The sequence below is a fragment of the Aptenodytes forsteri genome, unplaced genomic scaffold (assembly GCF_000699145.1).
Source record: "Aptenodytes forsteri isolate BGI_AS27 unplaced genomic scaffold, ASM69914v1 Scaffold257, whole genome shotgun sequence".
In the NCBI taxonomy this organism is placed as follows: domain Eukaryota; kingdom Metazoa; phylum Chordata; class Aves; order Sphenisciformes; family Spheniscidae; genus Aptenodytes; species Aptenodytes forsteri.
Genome location: NW_008795194.1, coordinates 4,307,063 through 4,334,587, shown reverse-complemented (window position 1 = coordinate 4,334,587; position 27,525 = coordinate 4,307,063). Strand labels below are relative to the sequence as shown.

General features: G+C 35.7%; 1 protein-coding gene across 1 annotated transcript in view; it reads left to right on the top strand.

Moving 5' to 3' along the window:
• TTN (titin) overlaps positions 1-27,525 on the top strand; it is a 257,627-nt gene that overhangs the window by 108,387 nt on the left and 121,715 nt on the right. Inside the window, exons 130-159 of the mRNA XM_019471879.1 lie at positions 49-132; positions 331-666; positions 2,574-2,651; positions 2,857-2,931; positions 3,145-3,228; positions 3,438-3,524; positions 4,053-4,133; positions 4,332-4,427; positions 4,646-4,729; positions 5,982-6,086; positions 6,282-6,365; positions 6,725-6,802; positions 7,021-7,104; positions 7,334-7,417; positions 7,642-7,977; positions 8,620-8,700; positions 9,685-9,768; positions 11,172-11,252; positions 11,918-12,001; positions 12,723-12,809; positions 13,010-13,090; positions 14,166-14,246; positions 14,815-14,898; positions 15,124-15,231; positions 16,528-16,608; positions 17,327-17,410; positions 17,713-17,793; positions 18,042-18,122; positions 18,430-18,513; positions 18,845-18,994. Coding sequence (XP_019327424.1) covers positions 49-132; positions 331-666; positions 2,574-2,651; positions 2,857-2,931; positions 3,145-3,228; positions 3,438-3,524; positions 4,053-4,133; positions 4,332-4,427; positions 4,646-4,729; positions 5,982-6,086; positions 6,282-6,365; positions 6,725-6,802; positions 7,021-7,104; positions 7,334-7,417; positions 7,642-7,977; positions 8,620-8,700; positions 9,685-9,768; positions 11,172-11,252; positions 11,918-12,001; positions 12,723-12,809; positions 13,010-13,090; positions 14,166-14,246; positions 14,815-14,898; positions 15,124-15,231; positions 16,528-16,608; positions 17,327-17,410; positions 17,713-17,793; positions 18,042-18,122; positions 18,430-18,513; positions 18,845-18,994 — 3,108 coding nt within the window. The remainder of the gene's footprint in view (positions 1-48; positions 133-330; positions 667-2,573; positions 2,652-2,856; positions 2,932-3,144; positions 3,229-3,437; positions 3,525-4,052; positions 4,134-4,331; positions 4,428-4,645; positions 4,730-5,981; positions 6,087-6,281; positions 6,366-6,724; positions 6,803-7,020; positions 7,105-7,333; positions 7,418-7,641; positions 7,978-8,619; positions 8,701-9,684; positions 9,769-11,171; positions 11,253-11,917; positions 12,002-12,722; positions 12,810-13,009; positions 13,091-14,165; positions 14,247-14,814; positions 14,899-15,123; positions 15,232-16,527; positions 16,609-17,326; positions 17,411-17,712; positions 17,794-18,041; positions 18,123-18,429; positions 18,514-18,844; positions 18,995-27,525) is intronic.

The window sequence follows — 27,525 nt, the reverse complement described above, 5'->3', positions numbered from 1 at the left end:
ACAACACTTTTAAAAATTCTTAAATATAAATGTACTGTATCTTTTAAGTGCCTGATGTACCAGAGAGGGCTGTCATTGAAGAAAGAGTACCAATTTATCCTCCTAAAAAAATGGCAAGACCTCCAGCCAAAGGTATACTGGATAAAGTATTAAAATATTGTATAAATTTTTTTGTGTCTTGTGTGTTCCATGTACAGTGAATACTGATTTGTTTTCTATGGAATGTTCTTCCTTTGGTTTAATTCTTATTTGACAATGCCTTGTGATCCTTATTATTAGTAAGATCTATGTGCTAAATTTTAAGATTCTTTTAATTGATATCTTTTTAAGTACCTGAAGTACGCAAGACAGTTGTCCGAAAAGAAAAAGTGTATGTTGAAGTTCCTCAGTATGAAGAGGAAGAAGAGATTCCAAAATACGAAGAGGAAGAAGCCACCAGATATGAGAAGGAAGTAATCCATTACAAGGAGGAAGTCCACCATTATGAAGAAGTTAGTCACTATGAGGAGGAAGTTCCTCAGTATGAAGAAGTTCCTCAATATGAAGAGGAAGAAATCACCAGTTATGAAGAAGAAGCTGCTTATTATGAAGAGGAAGTTCCCAAATATGAGGAGGAAGAGTCAGAAGTTCCCCAGTATGAAGAGGAGGCTCCCCCACCAGTTAGAGGTATACTTTAATTTTAGGGTTTGTGTGAGAAAAAGTACTATCTTTTCATTCTGTTAATGTACCAAAGTTTTGTTTTAATGTGTTCCAGTGTGCTTTACAGTGTGCCTTTTTTCAAGATGTTTAATGATTAGTATATAGTGTAGAAAACGTGCAATGGCTGTATGTCTACTCTTTACTACTACCTCTATAAATTTAAATGTTCCATGTCATACATGCTCATTCCTCTTTTGTATGAAGTCTGTATAACACCCTAAGAAAATTTAACTGAGCTCTATTTCATCCTCGTCTGGGGTCCAATTTTGCTATCAGACTGTGCTTGAAATACTTAGAAATGTTTATGAGAATTCTGCAATCACAGACAAAAAAATACGTTCATCTAGAAAATAGGTAGGGTACTTGAAAATAAGTGATTTAGGAACACAAGTCACATTGACTTCCTATAGTTGTTGTTTATTTATTTCTTGAAGGGAATAATATATTTTCATGGAAAGCAAAGATATAAAAATTCTATTAAATTGCCATATTTAAATACTCAGTTTTAGGTGTTTTCTTTAGGAATAATTTTTATGGTTCTGGTGTAAATTTTCAACATTGTTATTACAAGATGAACATACTATTCACTACTTAGAGAGGACAACTAAGTCACACCAAGATCTTGGTAATAAAGCCTTCATTGTAATACAAAGATACAGACTAACTATGTCCGATGTTCCAAAATTACATAATCATCTAAGAGTACTTAAATATGTATATTTTCCAGTTCTGATTCAAATCATTCCATAGTGTCTCTTCCCCAAAAAGAAGTTCAGAATTTCTTTTGACTGATTAATGAATGCCAAAAATATATTTAACATTTTTTGCACTAGAATTTTGAGATATCGATTAGCACATTTTTCCTAGTAAAGAAAAGGCCAGGCTGTACACTGCAAAAGCCAAGTTAATCCTGAACAGGAAGATTAGGGTTAGCTAAAATTTCCTTTGCCTCTCTCACAGTAGTTAAGTTTAATTCATATGTGCTCCAAACTTTCTTCAGTATGCTCAGAGCCAGTGAGATTACTCTCCTGTCATCATAAAACTCGTATGGATATTTCTGGGTTTTGGAGTACGAAAAATGTTAAGATACATTTTAGTTGAAACCTTTACCTCACTGCAGTTAAAGGAAAAATCTGTTGATTTCAGCAGAGTCAGGATTTTATTTTTTTAATTTAAATAAACCACTCATAAACATTGACATTACCCAACAAATTGTAGTATAAACTCCTGGGTACTTATAATGTGTCCATAGTTCTGTGTTTGAAGTAAATCAATTGATAAACTTGATGTGCTTGCTTTTTACATGTAGAAAGCACTTGGAAATTTCTGAAGAAGAACATGTAATCAGCAATATATATTCAATACGTATACAAAATTGGCTTATTCAACATGATTAGATACAACCTGTTACATGCCTGAGAAGCGTTAGGATCGTAGCTCTAGCGGAAAATAAGGTGAAATAGTAGAACGACTAAATATCTAATACAGCAATTAAATAGTTGTCTATTACAATGTTTGTAATAAACATTCAAAAATTGGAGGAAAAAATAAAATTGTATTTTTGCAAGTTTCCCCACCATGACACTTCTTAATCTTCTTTAATAGCTGGTTCTAAAAAGTCAAACTCTGTCTTAACTCAATCTTTTTATCAGCAAATAAGCTCTTGAAGTTAAAAACACTTTTATTGATGGCCTCAGTGGCTGAGCAGGGAGAATGGACATAATAGCAGTTAATATAATCTGTTTGTTATTTTATTTTGTCTTAGTGATCAAACCATGGTAAATCATAGCTGTATGTTTTGGGTATGTATTTGTGATGCTTGCTTGCACTTTATGTTCAAGTAAATACCTAAAACATTAATGGTATCTTTCAAGTGCCTGAGGTTCCCAAGAAGCCTGTTCCAGAGGAAAAAATACCTGTTCTGAAGAAAAAAGAAGCTCTTCCAGCAAAAGGTATACATTGTCTCTTTATTTTAGCAGACACCCTCTGAATATGTAATACACAGTATTTTTCAGATGCCTTACTTGATCATTACTTTTTTCTGTTCTTTTTGGAGGGGCGTCTTCATATGAAATGTTTGTGCTGCTGTCTTTTTTGTTTCACTTCTGTTTTGAATAACTTGTGGATTGTTTTTTAACCAAAATAATGTTTTTTAAGTGCCTGAGGTGCTGAAGAAACCTATACCTGAAAAGAAAGTCCAAGTGCCAAAGAAGGAAGCTCCCCCAGCTAAAGGTATATGAACTTGTAATTAGCTGTGATCAGAAAGGTCTTCTAGACTTCGTTTATCTTCTCACTTGTGTTAAACACTAGGATAGTAAAAGGATTGTTGCTCTTAAGAACTGTGGTTCTTTGTGTTTGTGCTCAATTGTTTAGTGTCACTGGCTTGTACATCATGGTGTTTTAGATTCTTATGTCAAGCTCAATTTACAATAATATCTTACTAAGTTCCAGAAGTGCCGAAGAAACCTGTGCCAGAAGACAAGGTTCCTGTTCCTGTACCAAAAAAGAAGGAAGTTCCACCAGCCAAAGGTATATCAACTCTTGACTGAATGTGTTAAAAAAAAAAAATTTTAAAAATCAATCTTTCTTCACCTTTCCTCTTTAATGTAATGTAGAGTGAAGAGAGTTTTCTATTCTTGACAGTTCTTCTTTGTCATTCCACTTTATTGATTCATATCATTGTTCTTTACCTTATGGTTGAAAAATGAAATTCTTAAACTACAATAATATCTTTAAAGTGCCTGAAGTACCAAAGAAACCTATGCTGGAAGAGAAAGTACTTGTCCCACTGCCTAAAAGAGTGGAAGAACCTCCACCAGCCAAAGGTACAACAGTTTCTGGTTCAACTGTGTAATTCTAGTTTTGTTTCTTCAGCTTTAGAAGACTGCAAGTAACAATCTCATTCCTCGTCCTAGTCTTTGATACTGAACCACTCACTGACCTATGTTTGATCAGGACACTGTATTGTGGCCATTTCTGTTAGTCATGGGTGCTATGCTTATCCTACACTTTGAAAATTTCTATGTTTGTGTCTTGTATTGTCTCTGTCTTCTGGATCTTATATATCTAAATTATTTAAAATTACTTGCTGTTTCAAAAACAGATGCTCCAAAAGATAAACAATGTACCTAAACAGCGGGACTTCCCCCTTAGCCTTACTACACCAAGTAGTCTGTATGTTTCTAAGTTTACATCTGTGCATAAATCTGTGGATAAAATCAATGTTATCTTTCATACACAATTAAATTTTACCATATTGGTGTAGTTTTCTTAATATCAGTTATACAGTTATCATTTTACTATGTTTTATGTTACATTGAAAATTAATTTCTTAAACAAAAATGTCTTTAAAGTGCCTGAAGTGCCCAAGAAAGTTCCAGAAAAGAAAGTACCTGTCCCTGTACATAAAAAGCCAGAACCCCCACCAGCCAAAGGTATCTCTTCTTATAACGGAACACGTGGATGATGCTTCTTATTGTTTCTGTATGTTTGTTATTAGAATTTAACTGAAGTATCGTAGCAGTTTGTGACAAATGTACTTGCTAATTCATACTCTTTAGCTTCTGTGTAAGTTGTCTCTCAGTTTCTGATGCTGTGTCTAAGTTTTCTACAATTAAATACTATCTTTGAAGTGCCAGAAATACCAAGACCTCCCCCTGAAGAGGTACCTATTTTTGTTCCTGAAGAAGAAGAGGAAGAGGAAGCTGTTCCAGAGATACCAGCAAAAGGTACACCATTCCTTCTTGAAAATTACCAGAGAGCTTTGTTCAGTTCATTAAAAGATCTTCATCTCTATTGATTGTTTTTAGCTGAATGTAAACCTTAATTATCCTTCTGAGGGGAGTTTTCTTCATCTTATTGGTCTTTGTGACTTTGTTCCGTGGTTTTAGTAGTTCTGATGCTCTAAAAGTAATTTAAAAATTCTTATCAAAACAATATCTTAAAGTGCCAGAGGTGCCCAAGAGAACTGTCCCAGAAGAAAAAGTACCTGTTGCAGTTCCTCAAGTAAAGAAAATTCCACCAGCTAAAGGTATATCATATTGTGGTGTATGCAGATAATTCTTCTCCCTTACATTTTCATATTTCAGTAGAACCTCATTTTAAAAATCAGTTTATAGTCATGTAAAGTCAGATCCTTGGTTCTAGCACCCTGCTGCTCCCCTGTAGTGAGCAGTGCTAGGTCTCAGGCAGGGCTTGATTATCTATTTTGTTATTGACTTCAGTGTGCTGAGAATCAGGCCTTGAATGATCTGCTTGTTTTCCACTTTAAGTGATTGCTGTGAATGAAATAATTCATTGTGATATCATTATTCAGAACTAATGCTTAAATTAATTTAAATTTTGTTTAAACAAAATACCTGGAATAATATTTTATGGGCCTTTACCTGGAAATTCTTCAATTCAGGGAGATCATTCTGACATGTACCTTGACAGTATGCTAAAATCACAAGCCTTTTAGCTAAACTTACATAAAAATAAAATCAAATCACAGCTGACCATACAAATAACCAGAAGATATACCCTAAATGTGAAATTCAAAGTGGAGGCAGATTATTGCAGAGGCCACCCTTTGGTGCTGAGCAAATTCTACCTCAGCAGCTGAGTTTTTCAGAAAAAAATTGAAAAGCAGACACTAGAAGTTCTTTATGTAAAAAATTAGATGCTAATAATCTTCTACAACCTCTCGTTTGTATCATATCATGCTAATATTTTCTGTTGGTAATGATGCTGTGTAATTAAGAATTGGGCAAAAGAGCTAATCCTCATATAATCCTTATAACCCAATCGCACATTGCTGCTTTCAGGGAGTGAAAAATAACTAATAGTTTCCCTTATTTTTATTACTATTGTTACTTTAAAGTTGGTGTTCTTGTATTTTATGTTATGAATTTTTCTTTGTGAAGTTGTGAAAGTAAAGTTCTTAAAATAATATCTTTAAAGTGCCTGAGGTGGTAAAGAAAGTTGTGCCTGAAGGAAAGGTTCCCATTTTTGTTCCTGAGGAAAAGAAGAGGCTTCTACAACCTCTCGTTTGTATCATATCATGCTAATATTTTCTGTTGGTAATGATGCTGTGTAATTAAGAATTGGGCAAAAGAGCTAATCCTCATATAATCCTTATAACCCAATCGCACATTGCTGCTTTCAGGGAGTGAAAAATAACTAATAGTTTCCCTTATTTTTATTACTATTGTTACTTTAAAGTTGGTGTTCTTGTATTTTATGTTATGAATTTTTCTTTGTGAAGTTGTGAAAGTAAAGTTCTTAAAATAATATCTTTAAAGTGCCTGAGGTGGTAAAGAAAGTTGTGCCTGAAGGAAAGGTTCCCATTTTTGTTCCTGAGGAAAAAGAAGAGGCAACTATTCCAGAGGAAACTATACCAGCAAAAGGTACACAATCTTTTCTTGTAAGTTACGCATGAGATCTTTTGGGTTCATTAAAATTCATCTTTATTTCTTGTTCTAAGTTGTATGTAAATCTTAATGATCTTTTGGGGGAGCTTGTGATCTTGTTTCATGTTTTTTCATGTTTTTAATGCTCTGAAAGTAATTTTAAAATATGTTTGCAAAATAATATCTTTAAAGAGCCAAAGATTCCTAAGAAACCTGTCCCAAAAGAAAAAATACCTGTACCCACTGCTGAGAAACTGGAGCTTCCTCCAGCAAAAGGTACATAAATTAATAGCTAGGAAAACAATGTGGTGTTATTCTCATTCAGTGTCTCTGTTTATTTTATTTGGTTTGTTATTTATGTTAGTTTTGTGTCCCTGCTGTCTTTCTGTATTGATGTCTCAGAATGCCTGTCAAATTCCTGGCAAAAAATAAGCTCTGAATTTATTTGACTTGTTCAAGAAGTCTGCCTGTGGATATAAAGTGTCTTTTGTTTTTATTTCCGTTTCATCTTTAAAATATTTAAAATATATTCTGCAGATCAGTTCTTATTTCATTATGTCTGTTTGCATGTTTTCTGTTGTCTTTCTCATACTACTGGTGGATGACATTCTTAAAATAAAATAATGTCTTTAAAGTGCCTGAGATGCCTAAGAAACCTGTTCCTGAAGAGAAAGAACCTGTTCCTAAAAAGGTGGCAGCTCCACCAGCCAAAGGTATTGCTGTTTGTAAATGCTGTTATCTTTAATAGATAACATTCTTCATACAAGTTGAGTTTAGCAAGGGACATTTTAGTATATGTGTCTTGTATTATATTTGTCACTATACTATTTGTTTGTTTGTAAGTTTCTGTTCTGCTGTCCATAAGCTTCTGGGTTTGTGTCTATTTAAAAATTGTGCAAAAGAACACTGAAGTTACGTCCTATCTTTAAAGTACCCAAGATGCCTAAGAAGGTTGCTCCTGAAGAGAAGGTACCTGTTGCCCCCCCTGAAAAAGTGGAGGTTCCAGCTGCAAAAGGTATATGTACTCCTGATTATAATTAATATTTATGCTAAAAATACTCTTGACCTTCTTCTTTCTAACTTTTGTCTTTGTTGTATGAGATTTCTGCTTGAATTTATGTTAAAACTCTTCATTATCAATGTTTGCATTGTAGAACCATAAAGCTCTGTTTCTTGTGCTTTTTTACTTATACTGCTTTAAGGTGTTTTTTTAAAATTCCTAAAAGAAATCCATATCTTTAAAGTCCCTGAGGTGCTTAAAAGAGCTGTTGCAGAAGAGAAAGTGTCAGCTGTTGTGCCCAAACCCAAAGAACCAACACCGGCTAAAGGTACAGATAAATTTCTTCTTATTCCTCTCAAAGATTTGTTTTTCCGCCTCATTCCTAAAATCTTTTATAATATATATACCGTTTCAGAAGCATGTTCTTATATTTTAATGTAACTTATGCTTGTGGTTATCATGTACATTTTCTGTTCTATGTGGATCCTCTTGACTAACTGTAAAAAAAAATTAAATAATTGTAAGGTAGTAACAATAATACTGTTTCTAAAGTGCCCGTAGTATCCAAGAAACTTGTCCGGAAAGAAAAAGTCCCTGCTCCTGCTGCTATGGTGGAGGAGTATAAGTATGCATATGAAGAGTATGAGAAGTATGAGACATACGAAAGTATTGAAGAGTTTGAGAAGGTTCAGGAAGCTGAAGAAATTGAGGCATATGAGGAACCTGAAGAACCTGAGAGATACAAAGAGATTCAGGAACAGGAATATGAAGAGGAGGCTGAAGAGAAAGAAGATGTCTATGAAAAGTATGAGTTTAAGGAGAAGGAAGAGATCTATGAGAAATATGAGGAGTTATATGAGGAGGCTTACGAAATCCAACCAGCTATAGGTACATCAAGTCATGATTTTTTTATTCTTACAGTTTGTTGAGTTCCCAGCTACTGCTAAGCCTCCTTTGGGTGTTTATTTATATTTTTCCCCATTTGTAGTCCTATGTGTGTCTGTTGCTGGTAATGATAAATCCATTCAAAGATTGTTTCTCTCCTACTCCTTCCTAAGGAATTCTTCCCTTCGGAGTGGAATTGGAGGATTCCCCATCTGACTGCCCAAGACTGAGCTAGTGTAGATATGACACAAGCAAAGTAAATTATAATTTTCTGATGCAGTTCAGCTTTAGCCTGAATTAAATATTTTTATGTGTCAATATTTGTTTCTTTTGCCCAGTTTAGCTCCTGTGAGTTACAGAGATGTTAAAATTCATGTAGGACCTTCCTTCTCATCATTTAAATTTATGATCATAGGATCTCTTATGCCAAACAGAAAGTGCATCTAAAATGTACTAGAAAGATGTACGCTGATATTCCTTAGCTTTCATTGCTCAAGAATTCTGAGATAAGTGGCTGTTCACTTGTCTATGCATAAATGATGAGATGGTTCCTCTACAAACGAGTGATTGCTCTGCTTGTTGTCTTTGTATCTGTTGTGATTCCTCATAAATAACTTAAAATCCATGATGAAATATTTTTTAAAGTGCCTGAGGTGCCTAAAAGACCTCTGCCAGAAGAAAAAGTACCTGTTCCTGTTCCTAAAAAAGAAGCTCCACCAGCTAAAGGTACATCAGCTATTAGATAAATTTAAAAATACAGCCTTCTGCCTGAGTGTCTGAATCCTCAAACCCAGTAATTTACCTATTCTGATTTGACTGCTAGACCCTTAACTTTCTTTCACAGTACGAAGACAGGGATTAAGTTACTAAAAAAATAATATTTCTTTAACAAATCAAAACTGAGACAAATTACTTTCTGAGGACAAAGGAAGTGCAGACAGGACCTTCAAGATTTAATTTTTGCTGTCACAATATTAGTGACATTTTATAGCTAATCATTGAAAACAGCAGATGAATAAATTAATAAAAATCTGTTGAGCTATAGTGCCATATCAGTGAAACTCTAGTTTCCTACAGAATCCTAAAAAACTAGGACCTTCTTCAACCTAATGATGTGCTGGAGTGCATATAAGCTTAATAGGTGTTCTCTGTATCAGGCTCTACAAAAGATGAGTATCATGAATAGCAATTGTCAGTGGATGCTAGTAGAGTTTCTCTGCTAGTCTGGAGCTCTGTAATTTTCTGGTCAGAGCACTTAATTTGCCAGAAATTCATTTTGTGCTAACTTTTATAGTTGTTTCTCATACGAACTATCAGAATGAAATCAGTGGGAAAGAGTTGGGGGTTTTTTTGCATAAAGGCTTGGAGTTAGTTGGTAGGAAATTAAAACCTTACCATATTCCCAGCTGGTATTAATTAGATCTTATCATTCATGAAACCTAATTATTAAGGCTTATCCCAGTTAAAAATTCAGCCAACAAGATCAGTGTTTTTCTTTCAGTGAATACTGAAGAATCTAGCTATGTCAATCCAAGCAAAATAGTCCAGATGGGTGGCCTGCAAGGTCACCGCTCAACAGCAACTGAGGACACTGTATTTTGTATTTTTCTAAATTTTCTGGCTCTTGCATTGTTTGCTTTTTGTTTAACTTCTATTCTTACATGATATTCATACTGTAAAAGTTCTTAAAAAACACCAATGTCTTTAAAGTGCCAGCGATGCCAAAGAAACCTGTTCCAAAAGAAAAAGCGCTACCTGCTGTTCCTAAAAAGGAAGTGACTCCGCCAGCTAAAGGTATACTTCTCTGCATTGTCCTCATGAAACATGAACTCTGATTTCAATCTTTTGTCTTCGTTATTTGTTGAGAAAGATGTGCATATGTTTTATGTCCCCACAGTGTTTTTTTCAACTGTTTGTGATTGTCTTTTTTTGCCTCTTGGTTTCAAGTCATTTGTTGAAAATATGGGAGAGTCGCTTTAAAAAATGTGTGTTCTGTTGTTAAGCTGAAAGTAGTTCAGAAAGAAAGAATATTTTTGTTTCTTCTGAAAAAGAAGGAGACTCCACCATCCAAATGTATGGCCATCTTTCAATAATATTTTTTTAATGTGTTATTCTTCTGTCTAATCTTCAAAATTAACATAGATGTTCTTTCAAGAAGCTTTTAATCCTTTGTTGTTTCACGAATCTTCCTTGTTAGATTTGCTTTTCTTCTTTCTAACTTCTTCCAAATAACTTTGAAAGCCCTAAAAGTAAATTATATCTTAAAGGGCCAGCCGTTCTCAAAAGAACTGTCCCTGAAGAAAAGAAGCCTACACGTACACCTGAAAGGAGTTCCACTGGTATTAATTAGATCTTATCATTCATGAAACCTAATTATTAAGGCTTATCCCAGTTAAAAATTCAGCCAACAAGATCAGTGTTTTTCTTTCAGTGAATACTGAAGAATCTAGCTATGTCAATCCAAGCAAAATAGTCCAGATGGGTGGCCTGCAAGGTCACCGCTCAACAGCAACTGAGGACACTGTATTTTGTATTTTTCTAAATTTTCTGGCTCTTGCATTGTTTGCTTTTTGTTTAACTTCTATTCTTACATGATATTCATACTGTAAAAGTTCTTAAAAAACACCAATGTCTTTAAAGTGCCAGCGATGCCAAAGAAACCTGTTCCAAAAGAAAAAGCGCTACCTGCTGTTCCTAAAAAGGAAGTGACTCCGCCAGCTAAAGGTATACTTCTCTGCATTGTCCTCATGAAACATGAACTCTGATTTCAATCTTTTGTCTTCGTTATTTGTTGAGAAAGATGTGCATATGTTTTATGTCCCCACAGTGTTTTTTTCAACTGTTTGTGATTGTCTTTTTTTGCCTCTTGGTTTCAAGTCATTTGTTGAAAATATGGGAGAGTCGCTTTAAAAAATGTGTGTTCTGTTGTTAAGCTGAAAGTAGTTCAGAAAGAAAGAATATTTTTGTTTCTTCTGAAAAAGAAGGAGACTCCACCATCCAAATGTATGGCCATCTTTCAATAATATTTTTTTAATGTGTTATTCTTCTGTCTAATCTTCAAAATTAACATAGATGTTCTTTCAAGAAGCTTTTAATCCTTTGTTGTTTCACGAATCTTCCTTGTTAGATTTGCTTTTCTTCTTTCTAACTTCTTCCAAATAACTTTGAAAGCCCTAAAAGTAAATTATATCTTAAAGGGCCAGCCGTTCTCAAAAGAACTGTCCCTGAAGAAAAGAAGCCTACACGTACACCTGAAATAGGAGTTCCACCAATGAAAGGTAAAGGAACCTTTGATATGGGACTTTATGGAAAGGAAATATTTGTGTCGCTTTTCCCCAGCTAACATCTTCTAAAATGATCCTCATGTTCTTTACACCATGGCAAGAGTATCTAGTCTATACGTGCAGATTCAGCTCTGAGTGATAAATTGAAAACTCTGAGGCAAACATTTCAGATATGTGCTATACATGTGCTAAACAGTAAATACATTGATTTATGAATGAAAACATGCTGAGGAGGTATCGCTACTTACACTACCAGTATGTAAACCTTCAGTGCTTTTATATTTGTAATATAGTTGTGAATTTAGTTTAAACTGGGGTTTTGAAGGCAATAGATTGGTCATGATATTGGTGGAGAAGTAACAGGGCAAGAGCTAGTAAGTTAAAACCATTAAAGCCGTTACACATATCAGAAGGAAAAGCACGATGATACAGTGAGAAAAGCAAATGGCTTATGCTCTTTGAGAGCAGAAACTATAAATTTCTTCACATAATTAATTGTTCCGGCAAGACAGTTCTAGAACTGTATAATATTTCATTCTCGAAAAGGCACAGTATTTGGGACCTCAAAAGAACTTAGTTTTCTGGGTTTATTTCTGTTTGGGATTTTAAAAGTTGAAAATTATTTTGAGGTTACTAAAAGAAAGCTAATATCTTTGAAGTTCCTGAGTTTCATAAGAGAGCTGTCCTTGAAGAGAAAGTACCCACCATTATTCCTAGAGAAGAGGAGCCTCCTTTGTATGAAGGTACATCAATGACACATCTACCAACCAGTAAATTGCAGAGAATATATCAATTCATGCTTTAGAGTGTTCTGTAAAATATGAGACATTTTCAATTATTTTTTTAAATTATTTAATTCCATCCTCCATCCATGTCTTTGAGACCCTCTCTCCCCCCAAATTTAGTTATAGTTTTTAAAATGTTAAGTAACTTCCATCCATGTCTTTGAGACCCTCTCTCCCCCCAAATTTAGTTATAGTTTAGCACTTTTAAAATGTTCTTTTCTCCTCTATTAATGGGAGAAAGAAACATAAATAAGAGAGAAACTAAGTTTCTGATCCAGGAAAGAACCTTAGCCACATTGGACCAAAGAAATGAACTTAAGTAGACAGTGGTTTAAGAGCCATCCTGAGTGAGACTTAATTAATTTTTGAGCTGGGATATAGATAGTTAATGCCAGATGAGGACATGTGAAATTCAATTACAATTTCTATCTAATACACAGAACTAAGTAACTAGACAATAAAATGAAATATTTCTGTAAACTTGTATTTTACTAACTGGGAATGGTCACTTCTAGCAACAGTAGCTAAATGATCAGGTTGAAATGAGGTATTTAAATAATTTATGTTCAAACAGCTCTTTGTCCATATACATGTCTGCATTTTTGCATTATAAGTTGTCTTTCTAATCTTGTCTTGTAAAAAATATTAGAATATGTAAAATAAACTAATATCTTTAAAGAGCCTGAAGTTTACGGAGAAGTTCCAACAGAAGAAGAAGAAGTCCCTGTTATTATTCCCAGTGAACCAGAAGCTCCAGCAGCTAAAGGTACACCAACTATTCAAGCAATCTATAAAGCAATATGTTCCCTACAAATTAGTTATTCATCTTCATCTTTCCATCCATGTGCTGATCTGTCATTTAATGTGTTCATTCTAATGTTTCCTTAGATGCTATGTGTCATTGCTTCTTTGTTACTTACAATTTGTATATTACAATGTTCTTTAAAAAATGTAATATCTTTGAAGTACCTGCAGTGACAAAGCAAGCTGTCCCACTGAAGAAAATACCTGCTGCTGTACCTACAGAAGAAGCTCCTCCAGCTAAAGGTACATGACCTCCAAATGGATTTTCTCTAGGCTCTTTCAAAAGTGAGGTACCAAGTGAGAAATCCAACATGTTTGTTTTTCTTGAACAACATGACCAGGTGCTATATGCACTGTTTTCTTGCATTTGATCTCTTGTTGTAAATTTTGTCTGTTTGTTTGTTTGTTTTTATCTTAGAAAGAGAGCATACATATGGGGAGATCAGAGATTAAAAACATAATCATTTTGCAACCATTTACAAAGAAATCCAAAAATATTTCAGCATCTTTCTTCATATGTTAAACTAATGAACAATTATTAGGACAGAATAATTCATCATTTAGGAAAACATTCAAGGAATATTTTCTATAAGTTCCTATTTTTGTCTTGTGTTAGCAGCTGCTCAGATTGATACATTCTGCATCAAGAATTTAAAATTTAAAAAGAAAAAATCAGATAAATACAAAGAAATTTAGTAGACAGGAAATTCATAGCAGGGCCAGGGATTAGCCTTAAATTTTTTTGACTTCTTGTCTCATGATCTATTTCCCAAAATACTTTGTCTGACAACATATTAAAAAAATATTTAAAAGGTTGTGGCAGAAGCTTGGTTGCAGAAACACTCTTTGCATTCACGTCAGGGGCTTTAATAAAGTCAAGACTAAGGTAAGACTTTAAATCAGGACAAAATACAAAGCCACAAAAATTTTTTCATAGGAACATAGTTTTGTAATAAAATTCCAGTGCTGAAGAACTCTATAGATGTTTGAAACATAATATTTAGTTAATTGCACTGGAGTTTTGCCTTGCTTTTATAGGTTATTTTGAAATTTCAACAAAATAAAACCCTTTAAATTGCCACAATTCCTAAAGGTTGTTTGAGAAGAAATACTATCTTTTCAGAGAAGGGCAAATTCAGACCTGTAAGTGCTAGGAGTTAGAAAAACAGTGAACTCCAAGAAAGTGAAGTTGTTGACTTGTATTCACAGGTTAATACGATGTATTTTCATATTGTTCTAGTAGAATTTTTTATTGTTTTACAAAACTGTACTACTGATTTCCTAGTGCAAATTTCTAAAATAAACCAATATTTTTAAGTTCCTGAAGTACCAAAGAAAGCTGTCCGCAAAGAAAAAATACCTCCTGTTCTACCTAAAGAAGAAGCTTCACACCTTAAAGGTACAAGAAATTTTGAGTAGGATTTGAAAGATAAAAAATATGTTTTCATATATAAATCTTTATTTTGAGAACATTCTGTCTACCAGAAACTGGAGTTTAGTTAGCAGCTTTAGCTAGCTGTAACAGTATAAACTTCATTTAAAAAAAAGTAAAAATCGTATCACCTGTAGTTGTTCTTAAGGGGAAAATTAGCTTTAAGTCCAAAAGAGACAATTGCAAGGGACCCTGCTACTTGAGATCAGTCCGAGGGGAAAAAAGGAAATAAAAATAGAAAAAGTGACAGAGCTCAGACAGACAGGGCCTCTCTCTTTGCATTCAAGGAAGTAGCTCAGTTTACAACATATCACACATCTTTCTTCTGGCAAGCTGCAGAGATCAGATCAAGTTAGAATATGAGATTTTTTTTTCTTCCCTCATTTGAAAGAATCCTAATTTTGAGGATAAATATAAAATAGACCTCATCTTAAGATGAACTTGAATATTTGATTGTATTTGTTCTTTATCTTTCATATTGTCTTGTTTTCTGAAGATATTGTAAATTAATCTTTTTAAACTAATATCTTTTAAGTACATGAAGTTTATGAGGCGATGCACATAGAAGAAGAAATTTCTACTGTTCATAGAAAAGAGGAGGCTCCAGCACCTAGAGGGCACCTAGAGGTATATATCTTCCTTATCATCTCTTCCTGCAATTTGCAAAGTCATGAACTCCAGGAAAATTAAATTATTCATGTTCATGGTTTAGTTCTTGTTCAATGTAATTAATATTTGTGTTTGTTCTTTTAGTACTTTACTTACATTACAAACTTGGGATTTTTTATGACTTTTCTTTCTGTTCTATATAAATTCTTAAAATGAACTAATATCTTTAAAGTGGCCACAGTCGTTAAGAAAGATGTTCCAGAAGAAAAAGTGCCTATTGCTGTACCTAAAAAACGAGAACCTACTCCCGTGCCTAAAAGACCAGAATCTCCACCATCTAAAGGTACTTTGATAGCCTAATAGAACTGAGGTCTTTTGCTGACAACATCTCTGTTTCTTACATCATTTCTGATTTAATAGTTCATGGTCCACTTGTGTCAGATTTGTGGCATTTATGTTGTATATGTCCCTTTTCCTGTTTCTCAACTAATCTTTAAGTCATAAAATTAAAATTAAAATCAGTAAATATCTTTCAAGTGCCTGAATTGCCCAAGATAATTATTCCTGAAGAGAAACCTGTCCCTCTGCCTAAAAAGCCAGAAGGTCCACCTGCCAAAGGTATAGGTCAACATATCCTTTCCTTCTCCTTTTTCTTCCAGGTTCTTCTGTCCCTTGTTTTGTTGTTGTTAAATCATTAAAAATTAGTTGAGTTTGTCTATTTCTTCTACCCAAGAGTAATCCATCATGATGGCACAGAAATTTTATCAGAAACTAGTCAAAGGGACTAAAAATAAGGAAAACTCTAGCTGAGTCAACACGCAGTGAGATTTACAGTCTCATTTCATGGGTGTTTATAGGTACATTTTCATTTCATGGGTGTTTATTGGTACTGTAAACAGCCTCAGAAATTCTATCAGTACTCAAACAAGAAGTATATACACTTCCTCTTTCACATTGCTCATGTTAAACTTAGGGGTCAATTGATTTAACTTTGAGTGAAAAAAGCATTAGGCACACAAACCAGTCATTACAATTCATTCAGATATTTTAGAAGTCTGTCTGAACTAGCGGTTTGTGTGGCATGTCACCACTGCGTGACACAAGATCCCTAGCAAAGTCACTTCAAACTGTTATTTGCCAGAGGGATAGAACCACTGAGACTTTTCAGAACATGTAACTGTTGTCAGAGTATCCCTATACATCTACTTGTTTTGTCTTATTTCTCTGTACTGCTTGTTTTATTTTCATAATTCTTATAAGTACACTATCTTTAAAGTGTCCAAGGCACCTAAGAAATCTGTCTCAGAAGAGAAAGTAAACGTTGCTGTGCCTAAAAAGCCAAGAGTAACACCACCTAAAGCTTATATGTCAATAATAGTGACTCTCTGAGGAAGAGATTTCTCTTTCTCTTGAGCAGTAGGGTTTACAGTAGAAGAAAAAAATTACCCTTTATTTCTCATTTATAAAAAATCCTGGTACTATGTAATAGTATACAACATTTTTTGCATGACATATCTCTTTTTATATCTGATCTTATGTTTCTTTCTGATATGCTTCTTGTGAGACTCTTTCTTCTTAATAATCTACATATTTTTAAATGCCTTAAATATAACAAAAATGAATGTTGTTTTCTTTAAAGTGCCAGAGGTGCCCAAGAAAATTCCGGAAGAGAAAGTACCCATTGCTGTGCCTAGAAAACCAGAACCACCACCAGCCAAAGGTAAGTTGCACTGCAGATATAACTAAAATTTGGAAGAGAAAAAACCTCTGCCTTGATTGTGCAGATTAGTTTTTTGATTAGTTTGTGTTGTCCTATTACTTTTATTTTCTGTGCCCACAGTTCTATATATACTACTGTTTTGAAAATTCTTCTTTTTGAATCATAGCTGTAATCAGTGTCCCAGTGTGTTAGAAATACTGATGTGGCTGGACAGAGATGAGACTGATACTTGAGAATCACAGCAGAAATCTTAAAGAGAAAACAGGGGTTCTGTGATCTGGAATATTCCTGACTGATGGTGAAAAATCAGCCCCAAAAGAGAGTTTAATAATTTCAAAGTACAGAATAAGTGATACAGATATCTAACATGGGAGAATACTCTTCGTGCATAAATGAAAAATTGATACTAAGAAGTCATCATGCATAGAAGAATGTGACAAGGAATACTGAATGGACGATGGCAGCCTTAGTCAAATGGAGATTTGGGAGGTGGTTGAAAAAAATGGAAAAATAATGTAATGTAGAAGGAGAAGAAACTCCAAAAGACTCTGAGGTGTTTCCTCATACTTTACAGGGACAGAAAAGAACCTTAAGTCAATAAACATGTAAAATCAATGGCTCCATTAAGAACCTCCCTACTTTGCAATTTCTACTGAAAAGTTTTGAACATAGCTGTAAAATTCCATATATTAATGGAAAATAATCTCTTTCCTTAAAGTGCCTGAAGCACCCAAGGAAGTAGTTGTAGAAGAGAAAATCAAAGTTGCTGTGCCTAAAAAGCCAGAAGTACCACCAGCTAAAGGTACGTGTCATTGATAAAACCATGGCAATAATTTGTCTTATTTTCACTGATAGGACCTTTTTGATACTATTTCCCCATCTTTCTGTCTTATAAACCATGATTTTTGTATTTAATTTTTGGCAGCAGCCTCTTTCCTCATCTCAAATGACTCTCAATCAAGATTGAGAGCAAAAAGCCTATTTGGGAGAGGGTATTATGTTTAATTGATGTTACCTGGTGTCCTTTTTTTGTTTCTTTTTCCACTTAAATGCTATTTCAATTGCTTTAAATTCTTAGTATTAACATAATTAGTAATTTTAAAGTACCAGAAGTGCCCAAGAAAGTCCCAGATGAGAAAATACCTGTTGCGGAGCCTAAAAAACCAGCAGTTCCACCAGCTAAAGGTACTCATCATTATGACAAAATTAACAGAATCAAAAACATCACTCTTATTGTTTTAACACTATAGAAGACAGTACCCAAGACCTCTGTTAGAATATTCTTCTGTTGTCAAAGGTTTTTCAAGTGAACAAATGTGTTGTGTGAAAAAAATAGATGTTGCTAATTAGTGTTTTCACTAATATTATTCTGCTGTTATGCTTTAATGTTGTTTATGAAATTCTTATAGTAAAAGTTATTAATATTTTTCAAGTGCCTGAGGTACCAAAGAAAGTGGTCCCAGAAGAGGTTTCAGTTAAAGTGCCAAAGAAACCAGAACCTCCACCAGCTAAAGGTAACTGCTGTACACAATTAATGAAAGAAAACCCCTTCATTGTCTAGGGTACCATTTTAACATATCGGTAATTTATTTTTACTATAAATGTTCAGAAAATATTTTTGTTCTTTAAATTGTAGTTTTTGCATCTGTACCTCAGTGAGACATCAGAGAGAATTTTCTGTAGGCAAAGAAAAAAGTTGATATTTATATTTAAAACTACTGATGCTTTTGATGTCCCTGAGTTTTATTTTTTCTTAGTGTCTTAATGCTGCAGACATATGTTTGAATTTCATACAAATAAAATTAATTACTTTCTTTAAAGTGCCTGAGGTGCCCAAGAAAGTGGTTTCAGAAGAAAAAGTACACATTGAAGTTCCTAAAAAACCAGAACCTCCACCACCTAAAGGTACATGTTCAATACTGATAAAATTGCACAGAAATTTTAATCTGTTTCTCTAAATATTATCTTTTTAAGTTTGTGTTGTCCTCTTTTTTTATATTCTAATGTTTATAAATGTTACAGATTGTGTTGTCTTCTTCACTTGTGAATAGCTCCCAGTAAGCAACAATGGCTATTAATAGTATGCAACAAGCAAGATGAAAAAAACACAGACTATTTATAAGGGGTATTTTTTTTTTCTGATGCTGTTTGATAATTTTCACCTTGGAGCTATTGTCACCTTTTTGATTCCTATTCTTCAAATTTCTGAAAGTAAAACAAATAAATATCTTTAAAGAACCTGAGGTGCCGAAGAAAGTTGTTCCAGAAAAGAAAATACCTGTGCCTAAAATACCAGAACCTGAGGTTGTGCCTAAAGAACCAGAACCTGAGGTTGTCCCAGAACCAGAGGCTGCACATGAAGAACCAGAACCTCTACCAGAAAAAGGTAAATCTCACCACTAATAAAATAACAAAAGCAATATTTTTCCTCTTTTCTTTAACACTGTGATTTTCCAGGCCTTATGTTTTCTGAGATGCTAAATTATACTTGTTCTATGTATCTGCATATGTGTGTGAAACAGACATACATGGGTCTTTCTGAAGAATAGTGACAAATCTTGGATGTCTGAATTGCCTGTATTTTATACTTCAATTCTTCTTATTATTTTTGATTATTCCTACTATTCTACCCACTTGGGTTCGTGAAAACAACCACAACTAATATCTTTACAGTGATAATAGTAGAAGAAAATAAAGTAGCCATTCTAGTAGCTAAAAGCAGAAGATATCAACGTAATTGAAACACCAGAAGCTCCACGAAGAAAAATTAGATGCCATCACTGCTAATTCTTGAAAGTCTTCAGCTTATTACCTGCAATGTTATTAATATCTTTTGTCCTGTCCATTCTGTTTATAATTTTCATGGATTTTACTTATAGCCTAAGTTATACTACCAGTGCACATGTGCACTTGCATATGGGGGCATAAGGCTTGGGAGGGAGGGGTGTGTACATTTGAGAGAAAAGGAAGAAAAGCCAATATGTGGTATATTCATCCTTAAAAAGACCAACATAAATGATTGATACCTGATATGTTTTTAATGTTTTCATTACAATTGTGGTTTTATGTTTTATGAGTCACTTAAATTTGGTATGATTGTCTGTGCAGTTGTTAAATTTAGCACTAATATCTTTTATGTACATAAAGTGGCCAAGACAACTTTCCCAGAAAAGAAAGTACCTGTTCCAGTTTCCCGAAAACCAAAGACCGTTGCAGAACCCCCAAAACCAAAGCCTCAAGAGGTAGAACCTCAAGAACCAGAACCTGCTAGAGTGGCCCAAAAACAAAAGCCTGTTGTGGCACCCCAAAAACTAGAGCGTGTTGTGGCACCTGAGGAACCCGAGACTGTTTTGGCACCCCAAAAACCGGAATCTGTTGTGGCATCCCAAAAACCAGAGCGTGTTGTGGTGCCTGAGAAACCAGAGTTTGTTGTGCTACCTGAGGAACCCAAGCCTGATGTGGCATCCCAAAAACTAAAGCATGGTGTGATGCCCCCAAAACAAAAGCCTGTTGTGGAACCCCAAAAACCAGAGCATGTTGTAGTGCCTGAGAAACCAGAGTTTGTTGTGGTACCTGAGGAACCCAAGCCTGATGTGACACCCCAAAAGCTAAAGCATGGTGTTATGCCCTCAAAACAAAAGCCTTTTGTGGAACCCCAAAAACCAGAGCCATTCATGGCCCCTGAGGAACCTGAGCTCATTGTAGCACCTAAGGAGTCAGAGACAGTCACATCAACCCAAAAATCAGAGCGTGTTATGGTGCCCTCCAAAACCAAACCTTTTGTGCCACCCCAAAAAATAGAGCTTGTTGTAGCACCTGAAGAAACAAAGTTCGTTGCAGATTTCCAAAAATCAACGCCTATTGCAGTGTCCAGAAAATCGAAGCCTGTTGTGGCACCCTGCAAGCCAGAACCTGTCGTGGTGCCTGAGGAACCAGAACCATTTTTAGCACCCGAAAAAATAAAGCCTTCTATGGCACTTCAACAACCAAAACCTGAAGTGACATCTGAAGAACCAGAGCCTGTTTTGGCACCTGAGGAACCACCACCAGCCGAGCTGGCCAAAAAGCGAGAGAGTATTGCTATACCTAAAAAACGAGCAGCTCCACGGTCTAAAGGTACCTCTTATGAATAGGATCTCTTTTGCTTCTCTTGAGTTTACTATGTTTCACTGCTCGTTTTAAAGCTTAATACATGTAACTAAAAGATACTAATATCTTTAAAGAGCCTGCAATGCCCGAAAAGACTGTCCCAGAAGAGAAAATTCCTGTAGCTGTTCCTGAAAAATCAGAACCTCCATCAGCCAGAGGTACGTGTTATCATGAATACATGATAAACACACCTAAACTTCTCTTAAGTATTATCTTAATCTCTTTTGTTCTGTCTGCCATTTCGAATCTGAGGTTTTAAATGATGCCTGCTAAACAAATCAGACTGAGTACGAGTGTGTGCCAAATAGTTACTTCAAAACATTTCTATTGTCCTCTGTGTTTCAGTCTCTGTACTTATGTTCAGTTGTATTGTAATTGTAAAATGAAATGCACTAATATCTTTGAAGTGCCTGAGGCACCTGAGAGGGCTGTCCCAGAGGAGAAAGTGCCCATTGCTGTACCTAAAAAACCAGGAGCTCCACTTGCTAAAGGTACATGACACCATGTTTATCAACATAAGGAAGGTTGTTTTTTTTAAAATGAATCTAATTTTAAATTGATCTTTTACTATATACTCTGATATCTAAAATGTGGAAGAGATGTACCAAATACGAATTGTTGTGCAGGGGCGTCAAATGTTTCCTCAACTAAAACCATCCAAACTTTTGTTGTACTGTTTTTTTGGCATATTCAAAAAGTTCAGGAGGTAAGATTTGATTTCTTAGGCTATAGCAATAAATCAAGCAGGTATGATGAACTCCTGTCTACCAATAAATGGCAAAACTTTATGGATGCTAACAAGAGAATGAATGCATAAACTGTTGTTCACATTATTAGTAGGGATGGTTTAGTACATGGTTTAGTGGGACTTGGCAGTGTTAGTTTTATGGTTGGACTCGATGATCTTAAAGGTCTTTTACAACCTAAATGATTCTATGAGAAAGGACAAAATAAGCAGAAACTGAAGGTTTCAGCAGAGAGTAGCAGTTTCTGTACATAGAGTAAAATAATTGCAAATATCTCTATGTACCTGTGTTGCCATGGGTAGCACCATGGAGCAGAATCTTTTCTTTAAACTGTTAATTATAATTTGCCTGTATTTTGGTCATATGTCAACATTCTCCACTCTGTGATTTGTGAAGCTGTTACATTGTATGAATAGCACCAAAGAGCTGTAAAGTTCCTGTGAACACCTAATTCACTGAATCTTGTAAGAGGCATTTATTTTCTCAGATTAATCAGGATGAGAGAATTTATAATTGAAATACTAAAAAATTACTTAAGATACTCTAAAACTATACACACCATAGATTGATGCAGTGCTGCATCATTTCATTTCCTTTAGAAAGTCCCAAGCACTGGCCAGAGAAATAAACATTCCCTCTGCCACCAGAGTCTCTCCATCTGAAATACAGTGGCATTCCTCAAGTGAAGTACCACCTCACAGTGATGATATTTAAAGCATTCAAATGAATATAACAGGAAACAATTATAAGCAGCATCTAGTGGTTAGAATGGAAGCCACAGCCATTATGAAAGAATGTGCAAAGCAAAAAAAGAGAGGAAACATACAAAGACAGAAGTCTTTCTGAAGGTGAAGTCAACCTGAAGGATAAAAATAGTGATAAAATCTAAATGACAAGTAAAAAGATGATAGTGACTGCCAAAAACAGCACAGAAAACACAGTCATGAATGATACATGACTGATACTCAAAACCAGTAGGATTCCATAAATAAGTCCCTGATCAGCTGTTACAAAGAGGGCATATGTTTTCTACATTTCCACCTTGACTCAGAAACAGAAACTAAACACAGAATTCCCATCTCCTGCGTGACATATTTGACAGCCTGGTCATTCCATGTGTTTGAAGCAAAGCACAACTGATGACTGAATGTAACCACAGCACTTTCTCAAAGAAGACCGCATGCATGTATTATTGATTGTCTTATTGTTTCATATACATCTGTAGCGCCCACAAAACTAAAACATACTAATATCTTTGAAGTGCCCAAGGTGCCCAAGAAAGGTGTTCTGGAAGAGCCCGTACCTGTAACTCTGCCAAAAAAGCCGGAACCTGCACCAGTTCGAGGTACCTTGATGCCCTGTGCATCAGCTTGAATTAGACTGTTTCTTACTGTCTTACATGTTACTTCTGATGCCTGTTATCCCATCCATTTGTGATCACCTGAAATTTCTACGTTCTGTGCTGTGTACAAATTCTATTGTTAGAATGGCAAATACATAGGGATCATGAGGGACTATCCCAGTCTCCTTCATATGTGTTCAGAATCTAAAGTCCTATATATCAAAACTGATAAGATACATGGGAAAGAGCTTTCTACTTTGGATTGTTAATGTAAACTCCTGTCTTTATCATTTTGCCAAGAATCTCAAGTAATATAAATGGGTTTTTTACCTAAAGTATTTTTCTTTAGCCACTACCAACTGGCAGCCCTCTCCTATTGTGTGGTAGTAACAACCAGACACAGTCATGACACAGCAATATTTAAAAAACAGACAAAAAAAAAAAATCATAAAAACTGATCACTTCAGAGAGAATAAGGAGGAAAGCCAGGTTCAATGGACTGTGAAGGAACTGAAGCTGCTCTGGGAAAAGAAGTCCCAAAGTGAAAAGAGGGACATACATAGATAGGACAGTAGTATTTTAAGACTTGGGCATATATCCCAAATAACAGATACTTCAAGCTTGTTAGCAAATGCAGAGCTTATTCAAATGCATAGTAGATCAGGATGGTCTTCATTCTATGGTCAAATTTCATATGAGAAAACCGTATGGCTGTAGTCATAGATTGATGTACCTTTTTTCTGACCATAAGCTCATGGGGATCCAAGAAAGTGGGCTCTGCAAATCTATAATTGAATTGCACATAGTTATTAGGTACAAGACCACCAGATCTTCTGTATTTGTGCAGAACAATTCTGCATCACACAAAGAAGGAGAACAAGGAAATTTGCTCACTCTGCAGGTAGACCTTTAACCTTCGCCAAATGCAATTTCTAAATACAGGATTATAGAAGCCCTGAAACCTCACTAAGCCAAAAGCACCCACATACTGTGGAAGAGTTGAAAAAAACAGAAGAGAAAGAAAGGAGAGAATAGTAATGATGATGGGATTCCTGTTCCTCACCCTGTGACTGCCCATACTGCTGAGTGCAAAGCACCAGCAGATTTATGAGGAATGGCAAGAGATAAGATATGGGCTGAGGTTGCTCCCAGGGAAGAGTCAGATCCCAGCGGGGCGGAGAACAACAGTCTCTCCTCCCAGGGAAGGAAGGCTGCTGAGTACAGAGGGGGGTATCCTAAGTCACACCTCACCCTCAAGCTGTACCTAAACATAGCCAACAGTTTTCTCACAGTCAGTGAGAACCTACTTGGCATCACCACTCTGTGCCTGTGCTCGTGTATGGTTTTGTATGAGAGAGAGAGAGAGAGAGAGAGAGAGAGAGAGAGAGAGAGAGAGAGAGAGAGAGAGAGAGAGAGAGAGAGAGAGAGAGAGAGAGAGAGAGAGAGAGAGAGAGAGAGAGAGAGAGAGAGAGAGAGAGAGAGAGAGAGAGAGAGGTCGATACCGTGAGACCAGTTTGTTACTTCCATGAGTGCATCTCCAGTTTATGTTTCATTGTTCATCTTCCTGTTTAATGTATAAAACTGACTGTTACTAATATCTTTGAAGCACCCGAGGTGGCCAGGAAGGCTACTCGTGAGGAAAAAGTACCTGTGGTCATTGCCAAAGCACCAGAGCTTCCAGCACCCAGAGGTACCTGTCTTCATGGATAACTTAACAAAGAAGATACATAATCTTCTTCTCTTAAGCGTTGTCCTACCCTCCCTTGGCCTGTCTCTGTTTCCAAACCAAGATTCTTGAGGTTGTGCATGCTGAGTAAACGGTGCTGCACATGTGTGTGAGGTTTTGAGCTGGCTGTTGTGATGTTCTGTGTCTGTGTTGCCCTGGTTTTTGTTCCTACTTGGCACGTGTTTTCACCAATGTAAAATGAAACGCGCTAATATCTTTGAAGTGCCTGAGATGCCTGAGGCAGAGGTCCCAGAAGAGGAAGAGGAGGAGGAAGCACCAGAAGAGGTGGCACCAGTTGCTGCACCTGGAGAGACAGAAGCTCCTCCAGCTGAAGGTATACGGTGGTGTTCTGAAAGAGCCTGCCGTGCCCTCTGGGTTGCCACAGTACTGAGTGCTCTTTGCCCCTCTGCATTCTGTGGGGAGGGGTGAGAGCGGCACTTGGTCATGTTGTGTCTGTATGTGCCTGCACATGCCTGCAGGAGAGGGTGGGGCTCGTCAGCAAGCACTCACTCATAAGTCCATACTTTGGGTCTTTGCTGCGAGTATTCCACCTGAAGGAAGAGTGGTTGTCTGAAGAGGACTCACTGGTAGTCTGTCAAGGGTTTACTTTTCTGCTTTGCTGCTTGCCATTTGGCTGTTTGCTGACCTTTATCTTGGTCAAGTAAAAGGACTAATATCTCTGCTTTGCTGCTTGCCATTTGGCTGTTTGCTGACCTTTATCTTGGTCAAGTAAAAGGAACTAATATCTTTAAAGTGCCTGAGGTGGCCGAGGAGGAAGAGCCAGAAGAGGAGGTGCCAGTGGTCGTTCCCCCAAAGCCTGTGGCAGTGCCCAAGAAACCTGTGGCTGTGCCCAAGAAACCAGAAGCTCCACAAGCTAAAGGTATATCTTCTGAGGGGATTTGCTTTTTATTTTAGTGTATTGATTAATATTTTCATTTGTTATCCCTTCTTTTGTGTAAGATTTGTTACGTGTCCTCTACCCCTAGCCTCTGCTGTGCCTATCTTTGCATATGTGACTAACCAACCAGTCTCTAGAGGAATGTTACAGTGTTAAAAATATCTAAACTCTGATTTTATCATAAGTGTTATGACCTTTTGTATTTTTTAAACTGTGAAATTAAGAGGAAATAATATCTTTAAAGTGCTCAAGGTGCCCAAGAAAGATGTCCCACAAGAAAAAATGCCCGTTGCTGTACCCAAAAAAACAGAACCACCACCACCCAAAGGTACATGTCATCACTATTAGTATCATCATTAGAAAGAAAAATCATGCTCTTCTGGCCTTAAGTTGAACTAATTTTTCTGGTGATAACCTATTGGAGATAGGTGCGTAAGAAATATGAAGTGCAATGTGGGGTGCCAAAAACATGACAGAAAAACTAGATTCAATTCCTTGAAAAATATCTGCAGCTTTCTGAACTTTTTGAAAGTTTAAGAATTAACATTTACTGAATGCTTAGTTTAAACAGGATAGCATGTTGTTCTGAAGAAGGCCTGCAAATAAGTCTTCAGTTTAAAGGATATAATGTTGCATCCCTGAATTTTCTAATAGACTGTATTGCTGGATGACAGCAGCAATATCAGTTCTCTACCTCTTTAAAAGTAAGTTAATGCCAGGATACATGAGGTAAATTTCCTAGCAAAAGACTTGATATACCTACTGATGATCTTATTAGCACATGAAAGGGTCATTAATATAATCCAAATGAGAGGAGAGGAAGTATATATTTCTGTAAACAATAGATTCAGAAAGACAGGAACTGTGGAAAACTGAAAATGAAGAGGAGGTGTAAAGAATGGAAATAATTGATAGAAAAAAGTAGTAATGATAAGGCAAATGTTACTTTCCTAAAAAAATTATGTTACAATGACAAAGTAGTCATGAATGATACATGACTGATACTCAAAACCAGTAGGATTCCATAAATAAGTCCCTGATCAGCTGTTACAAAGAGGGCATATGTTTTCTACATTTCCACCTTGACTCAGAAACAGAAACTAAACACAGAATTCCCATCTCCTGCGTGACATATTTGACAGCCTGGTCATTCCATGTGTTTGAAGCAAAGCACAACTGATGACTGAATGTAACCACAGCACTTTCTCAAAGAAGACCGCATGCATGTATTATTGATTGTCTTATTGTTTCATATACATCTGTAGCGCCCACAAAACTAAAACATACTAATATCTTTGAAGTGCCCAAGGTGCCCAAGAAAGGTGTTCTGGAAGAGCCCGTACCTGTAACTCTGCCAAAAAAGCCGGAACCTGCACCAGTTCGAGGTACCTTGATGCCCTGTGCATCAGCTTGAATTAGACTGTTTCTTACTGTCTTACATGTTACTTCTGATGCCTGTTATCCCATCCATTTGTGATCACCTGAAATTTCTACGTTCTGTGCTGTGTATCAGTTAGGAATTCACTTATCTAGTATTTTGTATAAATAACTCAAATAATATTTTGAATATACTGTTTTGTTTTCATATTCTGAATCAGCAGATACTAAAATGTTATATTTTAAAACTTGATCATAAGTTTTTCAGGTTACTGCCCAATTTTGTTATCTCAAATTGACACAGTGAATGTCTCCATGACTCTTTTGACAGTCTGTTAGTGTATATTATAGACATGAATCTTGCAAAATGAAAAACCAATTTTTACTCAGAAATGCACATATGAGGGAAGTAAGAAGTGACAGCATATCACATGTTTAAAGAAAATGCTGATAATTTTAGAGTTTATAATGAAGAAGGAATGGTTATAAAATCCAGTGAACTGTACAGGCTGTGGAAGTTATCACAGTGAAATGAAAATTGAGTCAAAAGAGCTACTTAGGATACGAAAATAAGCCAATAAAAAGAAAAGCATAATCAAAGAATGGAAATGGAGAAGGACAGAAATAGGGACAAAGGACAAATACTGGGTTCCTCACCCTGTGACTGCCCATACTGCTG